This window comes from Melospiza melodia, chromosome 8 (genome assembly GCF_035770615.1).
Source record: "Melospiza melodia melodia isolate bMelMel2 chromosome 8, bMelMel2.pri, whole genome shotgun sequence".
NCBI classification, from domain to species: domain Eukaryota; kingdom Metazoa; phylum Chordata; class Aves; order Passeriformes; family Passerellidae; genus Melospiza; species Melospiza melodia.
Genome location: NC_086201.1, coordinates 6634870 through 6658941, shown reverse-complemented (window position 1 = coordinate 6658941; position 24072 = coordinate 6634870). Strand labels below are relative to the sequence as shown.

At 41.1% G+C, this 24072-nt stretch overlaps 2 protein-coding genes across 5 annotated transcripts in view; one reads left to right on the top strand and one right to left on the bottom strand.

The window, feature by feature from the left end:
• The window catches only part of TMEM163 (transmembrane protein 163), an 88038-nt gene extending 86372 nt beyond the window's left edge, over positions 1-1666 (bottom strand). Inside the window, exon 1 of the mRNA XM_063161630.1 lies at positions 1312-1666. Within this exon, the coding sequence (XP_063017700.1) occupies positions 1312-1465 (154 nt within the window). The 5' untranslated portion in view covers positions 1466-1666. The remainder of the gene's footprint in view (positions 1-1311) is intronic.
• A 1580-nt stretch (positions 1667-3246) lies between these two features.
• ACMSD (aminocarboxymuconate semialdehyde decarboxylase) overlaps positions 3247-24072 on the top strand; it is a 36720-nt gene continuing 15894 nt past the window's right edge. Inside the window, exons 1-3 of one of the 4 annotated variants that reach the window (XM_063161626.1) lie at positions 3247-3317; positions 6417-6472; positions 21832-21876. In XM_063161626.1, coding sequence (XP_063017696.1) covers positions 3305-3317; positions 6417-6472; positions 21832-21876 — 114 coding nt within the window. In that variant the 5' untranslated portion in view covers positions 3247-3304. Of the gene's footprint in view, positions 3318-6416; positions 6473-18776; positions 18951-21831; positions 21877-24072 lie in introns of those variants that run through there. The other 3 variants (XM_063161629.1, XM_063161627.1, XM_063161628.1) reach the window with 3 other exon arrangements.

The window sequence follows — 24072 nt, the reverse complement described above, 5'->3', positions numbered from 1 at the left end:
TCTGTGTTGGAACCATAACCAAAATTCCTCACTCATGTAAAAGGGAGCTCAGACTGCCCTCAGGCAGGCACAATGCCTGTCCCCAGCCACTGGCAGCCACAGTGAGGGTACCCCTGGAGCAAGGGCTGTCCCCAGCCCCAGCACGACTGGAATTTGTCAGGAAGGTGGTGAATGCTCTTCCCCCTCACTCCTCTACTTCGTGTCTACGATCTGTGAGCAGGCACGGGCTTGGGAAGCTGGGCATGGAGCAGGACATAGAGGGGATACGTGTAAAGGGGCTGTGGATGAACACTGGGAACACAAAAGCGACTCCCGGATGGTGAAAGCAAAATGGAAAAGGAAGAGGAGGCAACAGAGATTCAGGCTAAGGGAAGAAATAGATGAAATTAAAAGATGGAGACAAATCGTGTGGAAGAGGAGCCTGGAGGCGTTGTGGAGGACAGGGCAGTGGGGAGGGTTAAAATGGCAGCTGCCTTTGTGGGCGGCAGGTGAGTGAGCCCTGAACAGATGTCCGAAATTGATGTGCTTGGCACCAATGCGTAACGCGGTTTGCCAGCCGGCACCTTCCAAACACCTGGTCAGGTATTTCCGCCAATAACAAAAACCAGTTGTGTGGAAGTGCACACCTCGCTGGGGGAAGGGAGACAAGTGCCCCGACTTTAACCCGCAGCCTTGTTGGGGCGGACCCCCAGAAACGCCGCGTTGTGCCGCTGCTCGGGGGGAGGCTGCCACCACCCCGATGGCTCGGGCACCTCGGCGGCCTCCGAGGAGAAAGCCGGGAGCTCCGGGAGCGCCGATGCCGCCAGCACCGCGCCCCGGGCCGGGCGCTGCCTGCGGAGCCGAGTGCCGCCCGCAGCCAGGCAGGCAGGCAGGCAGGCAGGCGAGCTCCCTCCCGGGCGAGCTGCGAGCAGCCACGAATAGAGTTTATAAAAATACTTCAAAGCTGTCGCGGAGCGCTCGCACGGGAGCTAAAACGGGGCAGAGCTTCGAGGGCGGCGCGGGGGGGATGTCGAGCGGCTGCCAGCGGCGGGATGAGGGGTGGGCGAGCCGGGCTGGAGGGGGAGTTCGGGGGGCAAGAACCGGTGTGTGCTGAAGGGCTGGAGGGGAGGGGACGGGCAGGGCGGCTGCGGCGGCATGGGGAGGGTACGGGTCCAGGAGAGAGCGACAGAGGATGCTGCGGAGAGGGTGTCGGAGGAGCCGTCGGGGTGGGTATGAGGCTCTTCGGGACTCAGGGGAGGTGGTGGGGCTCGCCACAGCGCAGGGCAGCGTGCAGGAGGGAGGGGAACGGACAGACGGACGGACGGCGCTCACCTCTGTCCTCCAGCCCCTCGCTGAACTGCCCGCTCTCCCCGATGCGCAGCTGCTCCTGCTGCTGCTCCCGGGGGGCACCGGGCGGGTTGGCGCCGGGGGGCTGCACGATGGCGGGGTCCGGAGTGGTGTCCAGGGGCGCGGCGGGCGGCTCCATCTCTGGCGGGGCGGCGGGAGGCGGCCGGCGGCTGTGGCGGGGAAGCGAGGAGCGAGCGGAGCATCCAGCCCGGGTGCGAGCCCGGGGAGAGGAGGAGACTCCGGCTCAGAGCATCAGGGAGACGGGGACGGGCAGCGAACAAACTCCGGGAGCGCCGCTGCCCGCGGCCGCCTCATCCCTGCCCGCGGCGAGAGCGCAGGTGGAGCGCGGTGCCGCCTCCCGGCGCTGCCCGTCCCCTCCCCGCCCCGCCGGGCCCGGCAGCGGGAGCTCCTCAGCCTCCCCTCGCCACGGCGGGCTCTGCCTCCTCCTCCTCTCCTCCTCCTCCTCCTCCCGCAGCCGGGCCCGGGGGGAAGCGCTGCCCGGGCGCTGTCGGTGCCGGAGCGCTCCCGAGCCCTGCCCGCCTCGCCTCCCCTCACACAGGTAAAGACACGGCTCCCCTTGCCTGGGGATGCGCTCGTTATCGCCCTGCCTCTGCCCCTTATCGGGATGGGAGCAGAATCGCCCCACACAGGCGCCTCTCAGAGCCCGCAGCGCTGCCGGTCTGTGACACTCAGAGTTGCCTTAAAACTGCCCTCGAACGTGGAGCAATCTCATGCTGAAGCATGGGGTTACCCCTGCTGGCCTCCTCAGATTGCTCACCTGCCTTTCCTAGGGCTGCACAAGACCACAGACAAAAAAACCCTAAAATCTTAAGAGCACAGCAATGCTTTCTAAAAATGCAAAATTTCACAGATAAATCTGTGTCAGGGCTGCTTGCTCGTCTGTGCTGGTTTCTGATGGCTAGATGGAGAGGTGCAAACAAACAAAGCATTCTTTGTGCGGGCACAGTCTCCCAACTGCATGCTTACTAGCAGGCAGATATGTTTTGAAGCTGCAGCATGTTTTTGACTCGAAAAATTTGTCTAGGAAAATATCAAAAGACAATTAAGCATTGCAGCCCTGGTCCTTTGGTGATACATAAGGCTACAATCCCGATTAAAGTTGTGTGAAGATCAGGTTGCCTTTCTCCTTTGAGAAATTAGTGAATTTGGCAAGTATAGAAAGGCCAGCAGGAAATTAATATTGATGCCAACACAGGGACATGATTTTATGAACTGTCAGAATCTTGGCTATGTAAGCCTTGAAAAAAAGTTTTGTAGTAGTTTAGTAATACCTGTCTAACAATTGTCAGTGCAACATGATTACCAATATGTCTTAATTTTAAGAAATGCCTCTTAAAGCTGTATATTAATCTTCTAAATCTTTCAATCTGCATTTATAATAATAAATCATTAATTATTTGAAGAAGTATAAGTAAAATATAAATAAATGGCAAAAAATACTGGTTTAGAAATTGATTGGCATTTGGCAATCTTGTGGAGTGGAGATGGCTGTTGTAATGTGAGGGATTGGTGTTTTTACCTAATGTTATGATTTTTTTCTGTATAGTATACTACACTTCTGTATGAAATATTTTTGAAGTCTTCATGACTCTCACCCAAATTTCACCTTCACCCCTAGCTATCCTACCCTGCTTTGTGATCCCAGAGCTCTTGCTCTTCTAGCTGGATCAGCATTAATATGAATATAAGCAATGCCAAAATTACTTGATTTTTCCTCATGAGATGGTAAATTACAACATACCTATTTGATATTAATGTCAAAAGAGTTTTTTTCTCATGTGCATAAGTTAACACAAGTGAGTCCTTTTGAGGGAACTGTTATTTTGAGGTTTGGACTGAGTTGGGAGGGGTTGAAAACTAGTAATTGTATTTAAAAATTGATTTTTTTTTTTCTTTAAGGGCTCTGTATTAAGCTCTGGTTACCCAGAACCTGCAAGATGCTACAGCAGATGGATGTATGCATGAGAGAGGTAAATGAAAAGTAGAAAAGCCTCACCTTTTGTTGCTTACCATAAAAATAGATTGTGGTGTGTTTCTTTCACTTAAAATGTGTCTGTAAAGTGAGAATCCTTAAATGAGTGGAACCGTTTTTGTAACCTAGTCAGAGAGAAGGAATGGGGACCAACCACTCTTTGGGACCTTGCAGGGACACAGAAACCTCTGGTGGCACCATCCCATGCAGAGCACAGCCAGGACAAACCACGAAGGGTCCCTTGAAATTGCTGCAACAGATGCAATGCTCCCCAGTGCAGTTATTGCAGGATCCCTCCTCTTTTGTGGAGATAAATCCTTATCTGATCCATTCCAGTAAGAACTCCCTTATTCCTTGAGAAATGAGAAACTGACCAGTGGCTCTCCTTGAACACCACCTCCTTTCTCTTAGTCTCTCTGAGCTATTTTGGTATTCTTAGAACTTCCAGAAATCAAACCAAGAGGAAAGTGCCTGGAGATTCCTAATTCCAGTTCTTTAAAAGGAGGTCAAAGGGGAACGTTTCCAAATGATTTAGAGAAAAATAGGAACTAGGAACACCAAAGCACAAGTTTTAAACTTTAATGGGTTTCTTTCTCTTTTTTTTCAGTTGCCCTCAATTGCTGTTCTTACATAAAACTGTGTCTGGCAGGGACTGGAGCTATCTCTAATTGTATAATTGCTATAGTGTTCAGGCCATAGCAAAGAATATGATGCCTGCAAAGAGTATTACAGTTTCTTTTAAATGACTCTCTTCAGTGCTTTCAAACACAGCATGAGAAGGGTCATACACTGCATTTAGAAAATACAAATTCAAAACATTAGGCAGATCCACAATGAAGGGCCTTTCAGAACACTCCATTGTCTATACAAACTGGCTACCAAGGAGCAGAAGGACTGTCATATCAGAGCTGCTGGAAGCTGCTTTCCAGAATTGCCTCTTATTTCTCATGACATTCACACAAAGTGTGTTCAATTGGATAAAGATGTAGGGCTAGATTTTTAAAGGCATGGATCCTGTTTTCCAGCCATGTTGGACATCTTGTGTATGAAACCCATAGGCAAAATTAATGAAGATAAAAAGCCTCACTCTAATAGCCATATTAATACATGATTTTATTTCTTGGTCCCTCAAACCTCCCATTGGTGGATAGGAATAATGGAAAGCCAAAATAAATTAAAAAAAAAAAAAAGTCTCTGGATTCTCTGGATTCAGTCTAACTAGACTGACACCATCCTAATATGCTGTAGCTGCTGCAAGATTAATACACATTTGCAGAACTTTGTTCCCAGCTGGAGCTGCCTGTAATTTTCATAATATTTTGACTCCCAGAGAAAGATTTCAGATGAGATGGAAGTCTCATGCACCACAGCAAACAGCAACAACACAAAAAACTTCTTCCTTATCTGTATTGACTTGGTCTGCTTTTGTTGTGGCTCTTTTATCTCCTTCCTTCCTTCCTTCCTTCCTTCCTTCCTTCCTTCCTTCCTTCCTTCCTTCCTTCCTTCCTTCCTTCCTTCCTTCCTTCCTTCCTTCCTTCCTTCCTTCCTTCCTTCCTTCCTTCCTTCCTTCCTTCCTTCCTTCCTTCCTTCCTTCCTTCCTTCCTTCCTTCCTTCCTTCCTTCCTTCCTTCCTTCCTTCCTTCCTTCCTTCCTTCCTTCCTTCCTTCCTTCCTTCCTTCCTTCCTTCCTCCTTTCCTTTCTTCCCTCCCTTCTCCCTCCCTGCCTATGAAGAATGTCAATTGGATTTGAATTTCTGGTTTTCCTTTTCATTTTAGCACTACTGACTGGAATGTTTTCACTTGAATTAGGAGAACACAGTGATGCACTCAAAGGTTCCTGAGAAGGAATTTTGCTTCGTTTCATTGATGTTAGGTTGTCCATGTTCCATATTGACCAACATCTTAAGTGCAGCACTTAAATTAAGAGCACTCTTGCAGGTTTGGAAAGAGCTGGTCAGCTGACCTGGTGATTATTTGTTATTGTGCTTAAAGGCATGAGAGCAAGACAATCCCACACACCATTCCACACATGCACTAAACACAAATTTTGGCAGCAAAATTCTGTGTTTGTCAGTGGCATTGTATTGCAGGAAGTGCAAGTGTCAGCCAGGGTGGTTTATTAGTTTGGTCTATCAGACATTTCATGGCTGAGAGTCAAAAGAAAATTCTCACTTCTTACTGGATCAATATGCCTTTCATGGCCCTACAGCAGGAGCAGGGCTGCAGGGACATATCTCAAACAAAACTAAGAACCAATCCAGCTCTAAAGGTGCCCATCAGTCTCATAAAGGTCATCACTATAGCTCATCTTCACTGTCACTCCTCTAGGACAAAGTCTGAAACTGAGTTATCCTGGTATTCCAAAAGGCAGCACCTTCCATAAGTGTTTGTGGTGTTAAGAGCTCAGTAATTTTGCACTACAGCTCCCTATTCATGTCTCTCTGTGGATGAGGTGATAAGATACTTGAGATCATTTAGACATGTCCTTCTCTAATGATTAGATGATTTATGTCTGTTTAGTGATGAAAACCTCTAGATTCTGTATTTCACTTTTTTTTTTTTTCACAAATCTTATCACTTCCTTTAATAGTCCCTCAACCATTCTGTGCAACATTGGCTGCCATAGCCTTCTTTTCTCCTACAGTTTTCTTCTACAAACAAGTTAGGCTGCACACTGTAGGATGTTTTTTAACTCTTTGTTTTTTTGCTGGTTTATTGGGAAGCAGACATCTTGCTCTTGTTCTGTAGCTCACCTGTAGCCCCACAGCATTTTCAGTGCTCAACAGGATCAGACCACCAGGTTCTTTTAACCTGGTCTGGATACCTCTCAGCCTAGTATTAGTCACCTTGTTTTCATAATTTTAAACTAAAAATAATGTTGGTGTTGGTACACAACAGTACACTACTTAAGCTTGCTTAAATTATTATCCAATGTATGTCAGTGGTTCACTGTTTTTCTCTTGCACTGGGTTAAACAGAGTTTAAATTGAAATTGTCTCTCTTCTTGGTATTTTTAGACTGAATATTAACTTTGGGTCAAAAGTAATCAGAATGTTATTTTGGCAAAAGAATATGATAATTCAGTGCCTTTTCCTTCAGGCTGTGAAGAGTGCCCACAATATGATTCCCAGAGAATGCAGCATGCAGTGACCTTGGTGAGTAATTGATGACACCTCACATAAGCACCTACCCTCTCCCTATACAATGCTGTTGCAGGATCATATTTGCAAAAAATGCCACAGCCAGCACAAGCCACGAGCACTGAGAGATTCCATTGTGGCAACAAAGGGGGAATAAAAGCAGAGGCTGCAAAATATGTCTGAAAAATGAGCAGAAAATCTTGGAAAAGATTCTTGACAGTGAGCATTTTCAAACTATTTAAGAGTCATTCTTAATTCAAGACAAAACTGCTGTGTAAATATGGGAAACCATAAAAACTAATCTCATTATTTTGTTCAGAGAAATATTCTGCAGTTAAGCAAGACTAAATGTGTCTATTCCAAACAATGTTCTTTCTTTATACCACTGCAGACCTCTTGTTTCCAGGTTTTGTATAACTGAATAAAACTGGCTTATTTGACAGTGGTTTTATTTCATTGTTAATATTCACAAGTATTGAAGATAAATAGAAGAGAAAATTCATTTTCAAGAGCTAACAACCTGTTACTTAAGTCATAATCTTCCTCTTTTTTACTTTTTTCCACACCATGTAGAGAGATCTTATTCCCAATGAGACTCTAGCCATAGCCTATTGGATGATGTGACTTTAAGCAGCTGGTGTTTGATTTTTGCATCAAAGAAAAGAAACAAAAAAGCTAGGAAGTTCCTAGGAAGAAAAATAATATAATTTTGTAATAAACTTATTCAATTGCTTATAATTACTTGATGATAATTCCCATCCTAAAGCATTTTAACAACCAGACACTTCCAACGTATTTGCGTAACTTCAAGTATTCTCACATTCATTTTGAAAATTTATACACATTTTTCCATTAAGTTCATATGATTAAACATGAGATAAGTGAACTACAGAAATCAAAAAACATTCTTTTTATCACAAATAGATTGAGTCACTTTTGCTGAGTGCATTCCTCCTGATGCTCCAGTCCATTGAGCCCTTTTCCCAACATGCCAGACCCAGGTTTTGTTAAAAAAGGCTGCATGAAAAGGTAGATACACATTTACTTCATACTCAGATTCCCCCCTTGCATGTATGAAATATTTATAGTTTATAAATTTTATCCTGTGCATTTAAAAAATGAAGAAAATTATGAGTGGCAATGCGTACTTTGAAGGTAAGGTAAAGGCAGTAGACTTACCATAAAAATTGTTTCTTTTTATGTCTTTTCTGACACAGTGCTAATGCCTGTATCAGAAAAGACAGAAAAAGAAAAAAAAAACAGGTTTTATGAGGAATAGTGCCCAATTCACATCTTTTCTCATATTTTAAGCTCTAATTTGTGATTTAGTTTGGTGTGTTATTCCTTGTGACATCAGCAACAGAATTTCTTTTTATTGCTTTATTTTCATCTTTATCAAAAGACCCTGTGTGAGTGTTTGAGGGAATTTCCTTTCTACTCCTCTTAGCTTGCTTCTTCATTGCTCTTGAGTAAATACTCCACAGCTCACTTTTACTCTAAGTTGTTTGATAAACTCTATGAGATGATAATATTTCCGCATTTTATTGAAGACTATTTTATCATTTTCTGGTGCCAAAGGAATTGTTGCTGGGGATCTGCACATTCCCACCTGAGTATTTAGCAAGGGTAACTATAAAGAGTGTTGAAAAAGCCTGATAGCCACTGCCAAAATTAATATTTTGTAAAACATGTTCTTCATAGCCAGAAAAGCATTCACATTTCTCTGTGTGCCAGTTTTGGGGGCTTTTTGACACCTTCTCAAGCAGATGTTTGACACTTTAAATCAAACTCTGCTTGATGGACATAAAATTTCAAATACCTAGAGGAATCTGTTACCCACTTAATGTTTTTTACCTGTTTAATTTTGTTTCTGGTTGCTTTTTTTCCTGGAGGAAATGAAATTAGTTTCCTGAGTCCTGACATATGATTTGGGTTTGAATACTTAATTTTAATGAAGGGAGATGCTGTAGGTAAAATAATTAGATTCTCTAGATACTAATTTTTTGGAAGAGGCAGAAATATTGTCAACAACCTACAGGAGAGTGATAATAGATTTTACATTCTTTATTTTCTCAGTATATCATCCTCCTAAAGAGTGAAGCACATAATTCATACTGTACTTCTTGTAAGAAAAAATGGAGGCCATTTTTTAGTGGAATTCAACCCCTAAAGTTTAAATCCAAAAGCCAGGCCCTTCTCTGTGTGCAGCAGTAGGAAAAGCAATGGATGTGTATTGGTCTTGCATGGGGAAATACACTGTGAATATTGACATTTGTCTATCCATAGTGAACTCTGTCAGATCTGGATTTATGGAAGATGGATAAGGTAGTTGGTTAATAACCCAAATAAAACATTCATTGATTAATAACCCAAATAAAGCATTTATATTAGCAGTGATAGAGTTGTGCATTTCCCAGTTTTACAGGGGTGAGAAGCATCTTTAGGAAACTGAAGAACTTTTCTCTATAGAATGAAGATTTTTAAATCCACCTACAAATGCCTTCTTAAACAATAAGAATTTAAATGCAATTGAAGTTTGAAGCTCAAAATATCAGTGAAATTTTGAACCTCTGCTGCAATAAAATTGTCCTGCAATAAAAAAGAAAGATGACAATATCAGTCATATAATTTGATCAGACTATGATGAAAGTCAATTTCTATCTCTTTCAGATTCTGTCTAAAGCTTTTGATGAGGTCTAAAAGTTATCAAGGGACAGGCAGCCACAGAGTAATGCGGGCAGCTCCCTCTCCATCATCAAGACTATTGATACTTTGGTATTTGGGTGCAGGGATGCCTTAATAGCCACAGAAGTTTCACTTAATTTCCACATTCTTCTATTTTATTGACTGATATGGTTTGATTATATTTTGCCCTATCCACTGACTAGCACAGCTGATACTGGGCTATACAAATGGATGGTATTTATATATTTAGGCAAACAGAGGCAATATCTGTAAATAGAAATAATAAGTTTCATTAAACCAACTGGTTTAATTAATTTCCAAACAATATGCTCAGAAAGTGTAGCTGGGTGTACAGTCTTCCTGACTTCTGGATTTGTGTCTCCAAAAGTACCTGTTTTCTTCACTTTTTTCTTTAATTAAAAGGCTGCCCACAGACTTTGTCCTATCTTTGTACCAAAGTGTCTTCATTTCACATGTCTTGGATTTGTCACATTTAGGATACCAGTTTATAATTTGTTAGCAGGAGATGCATCACAAAGTGACTTTTCAGGTTGAGTCAACCACAAGCCATATTTGGGTCAGGCAGGATTTTTTGTGTGTGTAACAAGAAAAAAAGATTCTTCCTATAAAGTTTGAAATCCAGCTAACGGAGGCAAGGTGATGTGTTTTTTAATTAGTTGGACTTTTAACAAGTGGACCAATATTGTAACACAGACATGTGAAGCAGAGAAAGGCCTCACTGTGGCAGTGACAGCCCCAAAACACTCACACAGACCCACTGCACATTTCATGTGCAAAAGGAGCACAGTTTCTGCAGCTGAGCACACTTCTTGCACCAGACAATAATTGCAAGAGATTATTAGAGTTTGGGTGTAGTTATTACTTAGTTATAAGATAGATCTGGCTTTTTTGTTCATGTTTCTTAACTTACACCCCTCTAACTTTGCTCTGGATGGCTCTTTCTTGGCTTACTCATTTCAGCCTTACTTGCAGGCTGAGAATTTGGGGGGATACATTCAACTTTTTAATAAGATAATTTTTTCTCCATAATTCTGCTGTGCAAAATCTCTTTTACCACTACAATAGAATTGTTTGTTCTTCTCCCTTTTCAAAATTGAAGAGACAGAATGAGAATGAATGGCCTGAGCCAGTCACAAACTGTGTCATGAGAGGTTCAGATGGGACATTAGGAAAATGTTCTTCACTATGATGTTGGTGCATCACCAGAAGAGGTTACTGAGAGAGGGGGTGGAAATTGGTCCCTTGGAGGATTTCTAAGTTCAGCTACCACAAAAACCACACAGCTGACCTGGGATAGTGATGCTTATGGTCCTTCCCAGAGAAAATGGTTGGACTCAATGATCTCCACAGGGTCCTTCAGGCCCAAAGTTCTTTGATTTAGCCAATATAATCAGGGATTATGCTGCTGAAAGGTTTTACCTTGTAACTGATAAATAAAGTCATATCAAAGCAGGTAGACACAAAATGTGCAGAGGTTTAGAGAAAGTGATAATTCCAGCCTAAGAGCAGGTTAATTTACCAATAAAGGATAAGTGCTATGTACTCCTGAAGGATAAAATCCTGATGAACTACTCCTGGTGGGTTGTTGCTTTACTTTTGATTTTAGAAGGGCTCTCAATGGAGTACATTACTTATCTGATAGTCTATCTAAGCCCCTTCTTCTACTCTCTCTTTTTATGATAAGTCTATTGCCCTCACCTTATATAACTTTGAATTCTGGTCACTTGTTTCCTTTTTTATTTATGGGTACAGAAAAGTGACCTTATGCTTATAAAGATCATTAATTGTGAAACTCTCCAGAATTACAGGTTGTTCTGGCTGATGTATCAGTAAACTTTAAATTGCCTCCTTTATCAGGCTGAAGTTTGTGTAATTGTGTTTACCAAAAATTCAATCTCTACATGAAATTTAATCAGGAAATAAAATCAAGAAGCTACCGAGGTCTGTTTCCCATCCCATAATCACTTTAAATAGAAGTTCACTGAAATTGTATGCTTATCTTAACTTTGAGGACAAAACATCTTTGGAAGATATTTAAATTTTCATGGAGTCATGGAACAATTTGAGTTGGAAGAGACCTTAATCATCATCTGTAAAGATTCGTTTTTGTGGAGGTTCTTTTGCTTTAAACTTATTTCCATATTAAACCTGTCCAGTGGTTGCAACACTAATTAGATTGATACTGCATGGGATATCCAGACTTGTTGCATCTAAACCTGTTGATTTTCCCACTAGATGGCATTATGCATTTAGTGCAAGTTAATAATAGGTTGACTATAATTGCACATGCTAAAGATTTAAAAAATAAGAAAATATCTATTGTGTTTGCTCTTAGTCTACGCTTAGAACTGTGGCTTAAAAATCACTTGACCTACTTCTACCCAACAGCAACCCAATCCATCCTTAATGCATCAAATATGGATTTACTCAAAGCAATAAAGGAAGTCAGCCATGGCAACAATATCTGATCATGTGTGCAATGTGCTTTTTAGAATAAAACCTGCCCAACCATTTCTGCATTTAACATTTAAAGAGTGACTTCAGTGCTGCAGATTGCTTCCTTTCTGGCTGCATGGCTCCAGCTGAAGTGATGGGAGGTGTCCTAAGCAAAGCTGCAGTGCTGAAAATTGTTCTTAAATAAAGAACCCCACATGAGCTTTTTTTTTTATTTAGTAGCTAATTCAGGGTAGGTAATCAGAATAATTTATCACTTCAAGTTTAAATATAGAGATGCTGCTGTTTCCTCCACCCAGATGAGCAATTAGCAACTCCTTTATAAAATTATGTGGTGCCCAAAAGTGAGGCTTCTAGAACCTCAGGTCCTGACCAGTGAAGGTCCATCTGAGGTGGAGCAGAAGTCCCACACCTTCAACAGAACTGATCAGATATGTGTTATCCACATATCTGTATTCTGTATTCTGAGCTGGGTTTTTTCTTTATTCTTCATGTAGAATGTAAGAGGCTCCAGGCTGGAAAGGGACAATCCAATATTGCAACATTTTACTGCAAGAGAGGTGTAGAGTATGAGCTGGATGAACCAGTTCAGATAGCCTGGGCCAATAATGGAAAAGTATCCAAGGACAAGAAATCAAGTAAATATTAGCTTAGTATTAAAAAGGTCTTTTAAATCCTCATGCTGTTGGAACACATAATAGAAAAGTAGAACTTGTGCTTGTTTCTAAATTGGTTTTTGTGAAGAGGACAGATTGATGCCACCTGGAGAAACTTACCAAAAGATTGCCATGAACTCAGGCTGTTAAACTGTTTGTGTTTTCTGTTTAAAACTTTATTTTACTCATGCTATACCCTAAGGTTTGATAAACTATGAATTTAATTGTCCTGTGCAGTGCATGGGTGTAGATAATGCAATGTGTGATTCCTTGACACAGAAGTGCTTATGGTTTGTGTTTGCCTGTGATGGGTGATGGGATTCAACCCTTTTGCAACACTTCTATAAAAAACCTCATAAGATCTGCCTTCAACCAAATTGTTTCAGTACCTACAAACTGCAAATAGGAACTAAGATATGGATCCATTGAACTAGAGCAACTGTTTTCCTCTTGTCACTTGAGATGAAGAGATTGAATGTAGATTTTAGTTGGTTAGTAATATTATAAAACAATAGGCATTAACCATGTTAATGCCTATTAATATAATAATACATTAATTGTATTATTGATTAATTTTAATAAACACATGTATTTCATTAATAGGATCCAAAACTTGAGAGTTTCACAAATGGTATGAAATCGTATTGCTAGTTACCAGATTTTCATATGGAAAGGTTAGTGACAGCAATTTCCTTTATTATTTAGCCAATGGTGAACACTCAGTGAGAAGCACCATCCCAATCCTGGCATTTGAAGCGTGCATTCTACATTGGATCCTAATGGTTGTGCCCCAAGGGATTTCAATACACCCAGTTGTTCCATAACATACAGCAGAGACAAGCAAGCATGTTAGAAAAACGGATATTTGGAGGCATTTCTGCTCCTGAAAAAGCTGAATTACTCGAGACAAAGAGATTTTAAAGCACCCATTCCCCAGACAGTGCATGATACGAATGTGTAAAACTTTGATTATAAATCAGCAGCGTGCTCAGCTCTCCCCAGTCCTGCTGTGACATTGCAGAGGGAGCAGGGAGGGCCAGCCTGGGTCACACCCCAGGGCCATCAATGGGAGATTTGTGCTCTCTGGGAGCTCTGCAGCCTCTGCTTGTGCTCCACAGGGAGCTGCACCAGCAGCATTTTAAATTCCTGATTTATAACGCACATCTTGCTTTTGAGGCACCAAGCTGGCACGGGCCATCACACAGAGTCCAAAAGCAGCACTCTGGTGTTTAATTACTGAACTCATTTACCTGTGATTCCTCATTTAAATGGGTCTGTCTTTCCAGGTCTGTCTTTCCAAATTGCTTTTTGAATCTCCACTTGATTGATCTCTGCAGTAACAACTGGGTTTCCTGGTGACTTATGGGGTCTTTCTGTTGGGCCTGAAATTATTAATTAACATAGAGCTCTTCTAAAACACCTGAATTTTTTTTCAGTTGTTAAAAAGTTTAAATGAAACATTGTGTGGAGATGAGTGGCAACATCCTGAAGGGGAAAACATATCTTATTTAGGAGCAGCTTTTTTTCTGATCTTCACACACAGAAATTAACACAGATGTTTTGGTGCATCTGCAATACAGTCCTGGCTGTAGTTGTGAGCACGAAAGTGCCAATTTCTTAATCTTTTTTAGCAAATAAAGAAAAAACAAAATCAAGCAAATTAGCAAAGCACATTTAAACACAGCCAGGAAGTCGTGGATCTATTTTAGAAATTGAAGAAGGTGGCTCATCCTCAGAGGGTGTTATTAAATTCCTAATGTCAGAATAAAAAAAAACCAAAAGGCAGTTTTACCTGCCTGTTTGTAGCTGGACTCAGCTAGTGAAAGCAGGCTCCAGAAATGTTCTGGGGAGGAATTCCCTGCCAAACTCCCCCCTCCAGATTAATGAATAAATGTAGCTGCAGCACAAATCCCCAAACATTTACATTGAAAACACCTGCAGAGCTGGAGAGGTGTGTGCTTTGGCACTCAGCTCCTCTCTGAAGCAGTGAAAGCTCTGAGAACCCTCTCCTTGTCCCCAGAACTCAGATATGCCCAAAGGGTGCCACAGAGAGGCCTCTGCAAAGAGGGAAAAATGAGGATTTGGCTATCTAGCAAACAGGAAAAAAGTTGTTGGGACAACATACAGCAGGAGTTATTACTTGTTTTAGGCACCAGCCTTCAAAATAATTGAAACTATTTCAGATGTTACCATGGGATATTAACTTGAAAATTATGATTTTTTGGTATCTGTAAGCTTCATTCCATCTGTTCTTTCTGGCCCATGTTTATGCTGCTGGTATCTGTCTGGCTGCTGTCATTGCCCAGGAGTGAACCTTGGCCTGGTTCATGCTTAAATAGAGTATTTTTTATTTGCTTGAGTCTAATCACAGGGAAAAAAATAAAGTTATATTTTTTTAACACTAACTCTTTAGAAAATATCTATTTAATTTACACTTTTTGTAGAATATCTCTATGCAGGATAAATGCATGGTAAGTGTAAATTGCAGGATTGCAAGTGTAGTGTATAAAGAAAATAATTATGTTATTTGAAGGTTAGCCATATAATTTTCTTTTATTCTTTTAGAATGGCAGTTGAATTTCAGCTATGTAATATTTTCTAGCTATAAGGAATTTTTAATGGCTTCACTTAGGTACAGAGAACACGGTAATGGTCAGGAATTTGGCAGAGGACAGTGTTTGCTTTCACCACTGTGTGATTCATCAGAACCCTTGCAGGATGGTGGTCACAGAGCAGTGCTGCCAAAGGCGTCAGCAACCTTGGACACCTTTACATTACAAATTTTAGTGACACAAAAAGGCTGTGGCAGCTGTCCCCACCTGGAGAGCATCACCCTGAGTGGGGCTTCACTGTTAATAGCTGAGACCTTGGAAGCATCAGAGGGGCACCAGGACAGTGCCACACCTGAGCTAAAAAGCCCCAATGCTCTGCAGGGCTAAATGGGCTCAGGACACAGAGCAGCAGCAGCAGCAGCTCTGATGTCTGTGTAAACAGAGGCTCTCACAGCTCTTTGTGTCTGCAAAGGCTTTTTAATAACAAAGAGAAAAATCTGCTGCCCTTCAGGATTTAATGATGAGCACACCTGCACTGCTGCCACCGTGAGCTGCTTTAGCTGGCTGTGGGTTGGAGGTGTGTGTGCCTTTCCAGTTGTCTCTGTGAATGTGCATAGAGAAAACCCTGGCATTGCAGTCCAGCTGTCTCTGTGAGCCACCAGGAGCTTAGGCAGCCACTGGAGTGTTTGTTTTATTGCACTGGAGAACAGGGAATCATAATACCACTCATTCTCCAGGATACATCTTGGTTAAGGACTCTACTGGTGTAGCTGTACCTGGATATGTCCTCCTGGTGTAGCTGTGCTAGGTGAAATAATGTTTTCTTGAGAAAAATAGCACTTGAGAGCTTCACGTGGAAAGTGCTGCATGGGAACTGCATAATGCAATTCCTCATTAAGAGGGAAACCATAACCATTGTTGCTCTTCCCTGCAGAACTCAGACCACACCTCTCCCACTGAAGTCTGTGTGCTTTAGAGTCCCAGAAGAGGTTGAAGTTCTAATTTAATAGGAGAGGTTTAATTATTTGATACCACAGGAAAAAAAAATAGAATTAGTGACTTTTGCATCCTTTCCAAATCTGACATTTCCAAGCAGGTCTGTGATGGCAGTCTCAGAGGACCCGTGCAGTCCCCAGCACAGCCAAAGGATAACCTGTTGCTAAGCAACCAATATAAGTGTGCTGCTCAACACTTATTTCATTTGGAAAGAACGTATTCTTTAAGTACTTCATCTGAGCTACCAAGCACAAAGAGTTTTCTCCTTGTTTTTCTGTAGCTGTGCACGTCTGTGAAACAGCCAATTTGCACAACCAAATGTGCACTCCCAAGAACAGGAGCCAGAGAGGAGCAGGCAAAATGGAAGGCATAAAAAACTGGCACGAGTGCTTTAGCCCTTTCTGAGATCAGCATCCTGAATTTGCCTCTTTGTGTCTTTGTTCAGCCTAATTGAAAACGGGCTGCCTTGGAGCATGGACGTGGCAGAGCTCTCTGCAGGGCTCTCCAGTGTTTGTTGGTGCAGCCTCCTTTGAAGATGTCAGGGTTTTCCCACTGACACAAAGAAACACTTTTCACCCCGACCAGCAAAGCCAGAACATAACACTGAATTTCCATCCTGAAGACTCCAAATCTCAGATTCTGCACTTGTTTCAGAAAAGCAGCTAAATATCTTCAGAAAAGAGCACTTACTGCCCTCCAATTAACACCACTTTCCCTTTAGTGCCAGTCCCTGCAGTGAAATGAAACCCTGTAGATCTGCTAGGCTTTTGTGTGTGTCTGAAATCAGCCTTGGCTGAACAGCCTCTAGCTGGATTGTCCTTGGAGGAGTTGTTAGTCATGTTTTCCAGTTCAGAGTACATTTGGTGCCTGAGTATCTCAAGAGCTTTTTGTTCCCAGCCAGTGAAGGTCTCTCTGCTGCTGGCCCAATGGCTCATGCTGGATACAGACAATGTCTCACTGCCCTCTGACCAAGTGGCATGGACACTCACTTTGCCTTCAACTGGTGTGGCTTCCAGATGATGTGTTTTGACTAATGAAATGCAGCGTGGGAGTACTACAGTGTTTGCAAGCTAAGCTGTGTCTTGGGAGCAGTAACTAACAACTACAGCTTTTTTTAGAGCTGAGGAAAATTAAGCTCAGTGTTGAAGAAACGCAGCTGAGCTCTGCATGGAATCCTGCAGCTTTGGTGACTGAAGACTCTTGGTGTTTTGGACTATTCAGGTGCACAAATCTCTCCGTGCCCCTCTCCCTCTCTGCTTTCTGTGCTCAAGCAGGGCATTGTCTTGCAGACATCTCTTCATTGGAGATGTCTCACTTTAAGTGTTTGCCTCCCATCAGGATGCAGAGCTCCCAGAGCTGAATCAATACTTCTTTCTTCTGTCAGCTGTAGTCCATGCAGGAGCTCTGCTGTCAACAGGCTGACACTGCAGTGCCACATCACACAGCCTGGCTGTCACACCTGGGGGCAAGAGAGACAATTTGCTGCTTAACCTGGCAGCCTGGCCATGGACAGATTGAGTTGGGTTTGAGACAGAAATAATTGCTATTTGCCATCACAGGGTTTTGATCTGTTAAAGCAAATTGTTGGCTGTCTTGCTTCATTTAGGGAATACCTTCCCAAAACTGCTGCTTCCTACTTCTTTGGAACATTCAGTGACCTCGTGCTGCAGAGAAGTACAAGATCAACCAACCAATCAACTGACCGACCAACTAACCAACCAACAGACCAACCAACCAACCAACCAACCAACCAACCAACCAACCAACCAACCAACCAACCAACCAACCAACCAACCAACAAACCAACCAACCAACCAACCAACCAACCAACCAACCAACCAACAAACCAACCAAACAACCAACCAACCAACCAACCAACAAACCAGCCGACCAACCAACCCTGTCACAAGAAGCTGACATGAAAAATAACTCCTATGAAAGTTATCTAACCAAATCCAAAGCAGACTTGTTTAATGAGTGAGCAAGCAGGGAAATGCAAGAGTCTGGGGTTTTTTTCAAGCACAAATAAAATACAGAGGTCAGGAAAAGGATAAAACAAAATGAGCCAAGTTGCTTGTTTTTCAAGATGCTTGATTTCAAGTTGCAAGATTCACAACAGCATTTGGGTTTGGGGAAAGAAAATCAGCTTTTTTAACTAAAAAAACTAATCAGGGAATGGTTAACAAACACTCACAAGAGGACGGTGTGTGAGTAACATATACTGAAATAAAACTACAGGGGGAATAAATTACAGACAAAAATACAGTGCAAATAAAGAGCAAGGGTATCTTAAGCAAAGTGTAATTCTAAATTGAGTAAAGGGCAAAAGATGAGATGTAGTTTCACAGGAAATCTGAAATAGCTCCAGTTAAGCTTAACTTAGGATGCAGAAGCTGGTATATTTGAGATACATCTATGTATTCCTGTATATTTGAGGCATCTTGAGAGGCTGTAAGCACCATTATGCAGTAGCTTGTGTAAATATCCTGAGTGAACCAATGATGAGGAGGGGGAATATAAAATGCAGAGCATAGATTTGGCTAAAATTCAATATTTTGGAGGGGGTTTAACATAACTTTAAAGAAAATGCAAGAAAAATAGAGAATAGATGAGGATGTGTGATTCTTCCAAGGGTATATTATATGCCCTCTACAAATAGTTTTACAACCTAAGAGGGAGAAAGGAGGAAATTCAAGTCAGCATGCTTAATACATTTATACTAACTCAATTTTATTGACTTATTTTTGACATTGTAGATGCTGTGTAAAATAAATCCCTTCATAGTGCCGATATAAACAAATATTTTCCCTTTGCCCTCGGTCAGCTGCTCAAGTACTTTCCCTTTGCCCTGGGGACTTTCTGCTCAAACTCTTTGTTCTTTTGAAGAGCCACTCCTCTGGAACGAGGCTCCCTGGTTGGCCACTGTATGCCATTCTCCTGATAGGACAGCAGGTGGATCTGGGCAGCAGCCAAAGGGGGACAGCCTGTGACCCAGGGGCAGCAGGGGTAGCAGCACTGACACACAAAAAAACTTCAGCGCTGGAGGAGAATTTCTCCCCTGGCACGTCAAAAATGAAAATTGATATTCATAGCCACATTCTACCTAAGGAATGGCCCGACCTGAAGAAGGTAATCAGAGTTTAGATATTCAGTGCCTTAGGTTATCAGCAGCCATTTCTACCGATGTGATTTTTGAAAGAATAAATGAATGAAGGGTTCTGGGGGTAAATATCTCTATGTTTTTGTCTAATTTGGGATATTTTTCCAACTCTAAAATATTTGTATTTCACTACTTTGAAAAGACTCCAGTCAGAAGAGCATGTAAAACTGGGGTCTGTTCCCCATTTCTTATTTATTCTGAAGCAATTCTTAAAGTTTTCCTTGAGTTTTTTGAGACACAAAATTTTTGGATAATAAGGTATAAATTCCACTTTCTTGATAAAATAGAGCTGTTCTGTTCCAGTCCTAAATGGTGTTCACTTTTGTTTTAAATAAAAAACATAATCAAATATTAGACAAAATTAATGTTAACTAAGACAAATTTATTCACATCATTATACCCACAGGCATGAAATCATTAACTTCAGTGGGAGTGGGGTCACTCTAAGTACAGCTAATTGATCATGATAATTTTACTAATATCTGTTCTTTTTTCAGTTACTGGAAAGCAGTAGCCTGTTGTATTTAAAACAGCAAATCTCAGTTGTCAGAGCACTGAAGCTATAAGTGAATTTCTGTTAACTTATTGTTGTTGTTGTTGTTATTGTTGTTGTTATTATTCAGTGTCATAAATTTATTCTTGTCCACAATGTTTTTTCATGATCCTGAATGCATTTTAGAATGAAAAATGTCATTTAGGTTTAATGTAATCAATCTGAAAGGATTTCATATCTATTAGCTCTGCATTGCTGTGATTGTAAGCAGTCCAGTTTCAGTCAATATTAGGGAGAGAGCAGCTGGGAAATGTAAACAGCATATTAGAAAAAAAAAGTCATGAGAAAACCTGGCATTGAAAACATACATAGGATTATTTCTTCATCAGTTGTGAAAAATAACATCATTATGCACAAAACCTCCTGGAAAGGAATGTTTGTTTCCTTGTTTGGCTAGGAAGGTTTTTATAAATATCTATTTGAACACCCTATTTGTAATAATAACAGCTCCTGATGAAAAACACGTACACTGGAAAATGTAGGTGAGGCTACAGATACTTTTATAATAATTATATCTGTTTTAAATGGATAGGAGGTTAAATATTCATACTAGAAAGACAGGTTGCTTTTGCACATTTCAGATTTTGTTGTCTTTTGTGAAATAACTTCATAAAAACACCTATAGAATTCATTCTGATTTTATATGGTTTTTTTTTTTAAAATGGAATATTTTTGTCTGTAGGTATTTTAAAAGGGCAATAAGTTCACTGACTTAAAATGACCCCAAGAATTCCTTGATGTTCACAGATGTACATCAAGACTAAATTCACTAATGTTAGACACTGTGGGCCAGCATTGCATTTCTTTAAACAGAGATAAAGAGGCAAATACCAAATTTTTAAAATTTAATTTCCACCTGCTAGGTTTTTTTCCCTCTGTTCTGAGTGATTCAATGGTTTATTAATGGGCTCCGAGTAGAAAACAACTCTCAGAATTCCCTGGAGTCCTCTGGAAATTCAAGCCATTAACACAGATCATGCAAGGAAAACCAATGAGGCATCTTAACATGCACACATTTATTTAGTGCTAAACTTCTTCTTTCCAGCTTTGTAAATACTGGACCTTCAAACTGGAAAATTCTATTGTCAAGGTACTGATTTAACAGCCTAGGAAAATATCACAGGGATAGAAAATCACAGAAAGAACAGATATGGAATGTCAATGCCTAGAACTAATACCTGAGGGGAAGGAAGAAAATAAAATAAGTTCAAAATCAGTGAATTTCTCTATTGCCTATGGGCTCCTTCAGTACCCATTTCAGGTGCTTGTTTTCTGCTCAGCTTACAACTGCAATTAGCATGGATCTAGTTTAAGTTCTTGTTTGTTATCACTCATTGAACTTTCCCAAAATTTCAGTATTTTTCATGTGTGTAAACCTCTAGATGTATAAATTTAAAATAAAATTTACATAGTTGCATAGTTAATCAGAGCACACAGCCTCAGTGACTGCATCTCTGGCTGGGGTCAGGAGGTTTGGCTCTTCACACCCACATCAGGAGAGCTCACAGTGGCACTAAGTGATGATTTGGTATCACAGGAAATTCAGGACTGTGTCCAAATCGTTTACACTTCTGCAAAACAAATACCTGCTCTTACTTAGTTTCATTTTAAATGTTTCTCTTTTTTTGGAGAAATGGGAACTTTGAGCATTGTTTTCACCCAGAGATTTCAAAAGTTCATTCCTTTCTAATTGATAATTTATGGAAGTAAAAGGAAATCAGTATCTCATGTTTTGTAGGTTTTGCCTTTTTTGCATGAACAATTCTGAATCTCTCTGGAAGAATCAATGAGCATCTAAGCTTCTCCTTTTTAGCTTCTCTTCCCTGTTTAAATATTAATAGACAAGAGGCTGACCTTCACTCCTGCTGCTGAGTCATGGAAGCTGAAAAGTGGAATCAATGCATCTTTGTGCTAATGATTAACTGATCACAGATTGGAAAGTTGTTGGCTCCATTTTCACACTTTAACATTTTCGGTGTCAAAATTATTTCAGTTAGAACCTCAATGTAGTAAGCAAGTTTAGGCATTTCTAAAGCAGTTGTTTAAAAATGTTGTTGAACTGGAAACTAAAATTCCAGCTGTACAAACACCATTAGTCCAGTCCAGCTATACACTTCTGATGTCAGTGAGGCTACTCTGGCTCAGAGCTCAACACATGTAAGGGTTTCTCCTGAATGAGAATGAGGTATTTTAGTAAGAACTGCAATTATTATTATTATTATTATTATTATTATTATTATTATTACTATTACTGCAGAGAGCTAACTAGCCCTGGCTTTCTCTCCTTTCCTCCACAGAGATATGGATACGGTGGATGGGTACAGCTGGATCATCACTGCAAGGTTTGGGCTCTTTGGTGCTCAGAGCTGATCTTGTGTCATCATCAGGAATAGAAACTCACAGGAGATATATTAGAGAAGCAAAATGGCAATAAGATTGGCTGTGTCTTTGATACAGATTTCTCTAGAGGTCTATTTCCTATGAAGTAGTATCAGGCCAAGTCCTAATAGACCTCAGCAGAACCTTTTGCCTAAAGGATGAAACTCACACCCTCTTGTGTGAACCAGCATCCATTCTTCTTCATCATGTCACTTTAACACTTGGAATGGATAGCTCTGAGAAAGTCTTTCCAACAAGAAAGGTCAGGCTAAAGCAGATTACATACAGATTTGGGTTGAGTTAGATGCAGTCATCTGTATGACAAGCAAACCCAAAAGGAACTGATGTTTTAATAAACAAGAACAAGCCACCTGGTAAACCAAAGCATGGATGACACAGCTTTTGGGATACATGGCAGCTGCAGGAAGGAGACAGGGACTGGACACATTTCTGGTGATTTTGTTACAGGTTTGATGCTAAAATTCTGTGCTAAAAATAGTTTGCAGGGGAACTTTGTGGCGAGTCAGTAATGGCCTTACACACCCCTCCGAGAATTCCATCCGGCCTACTTCTGTCTGGAAATGCTGCATGACAAAACGTGCATGGCAAAACAAAATCCTGTTCAGACATGTGGAGCTGAGGATGTTAACTCCTAAGTTTTAAAAACACCCAAAGGCCTCCCATATCATTCTCTGAAGAAACACCAGGGTCAAACTGGAAGAAAATAATTACAGGCATATTTTAAAAGTGCATTTTGGGATGTGACTGAGTAGTTTAGTGAGGGGAGAATTTTAAATGTAATGTGCTGAACCAAATCAGCCTGCAGGACTTAATTTTTAAATGTCTCTTTCTTAATTTCCACATACATTAAGCAAAACAAATATTTGGCAATTTTTAGGATGGGATGGAATAGAGAAGTATAGAATAGAACAGTAAAGTCCAGGTGATCTATTCATATGTGACGAAGTGCTCGGTTCTACTGTGCCTTTTTCTCGCACCCCAATTATTTTTTTTTTAATTGGACAACCTGTATCAATACACTAAACTTTTCTTAATGCATTTGAGTGTATGGCTACAGTAAACCTCTCCATCAGGTTGGAAAACCAGTTTTACAAGAACCTGAAGTATTTCACCAGGGGATCAGGACCCTGCAGTTGGAATATTTCACATAATTTTCACAACCCATGATACAGCTAACAAGTAACTTGACAGGTTGCCAAGGCAGCACACTTAGATTTGTTGAGGATGGCTTTAAAATATTCATTAGGACAGTATATTTGTGAATGATGTATGAAGGTAGTAACAAATTCAAGGTTAAGAACAGTTTGAGTTCTCAGAAGAGGGGGACAGAACACCCCCTGGCTGGGCACACTGGTAGTAAATATTCTGATTTAACAGGTTCTTTTCTGTAGAAAAATTGACAGGTTCCTAAATAAGACCAATTTTGTGAGGAAAAATAAAGTGGCCTTTGGAGAGAGAGAGAAATCCCTTTTTTGAAGGGCCCAAAGCCTGCCTTGCCCTCAGCTCCTGTTTACTGGGAAGGTGAAGGAATGGCTGCTGGGTTTTCTTGTGTGGATTTCAGCTTTCACCTGCAGATGGAGTGTGTTCTCTGCCCAGGGCCTCGGCACTGACCCAGCCCACATGCACAGCACCAGGAATTCCTCTGACCTTCCATTTACCCCTGCAGTAGATTAAAACAACCAGGAAATACTCAGGCTTGCAGCTGCTGGTGAATTGTATCTCATCCATTTGTGCCAGCAGAAATCCTGTTGTGTCTGTAGCAGCTGGTGGGCACCCTAATTGTAACAGACAATTTCCTTAATGTGGTGACACCACCTCTCTTTGAACAATTCACAAATCAACCAAATATGACATTTCAAAAGTTTCCAGGGTGATAAAGGAACACATTTCGTGACTCTGATAACATTTTGAACTTCCTAGGTCTGGAAATTGGTGACATATGAGAAAGTTTTACGCTTATTCAAGTCATGGTTTTATACTGTGTATAAGTTTTGTTTGGGACTTTTTTTTTCCCCCAAATTCTTCAATTTTTTTTTTTCTTACAAAGGAGAAAATGTAATCTGAAGACAACACAATAGGTCTCCTTTTGTCTGAGTATCACTGGTGATAAGAAATCACTGGACTGAAATTAACTGTGT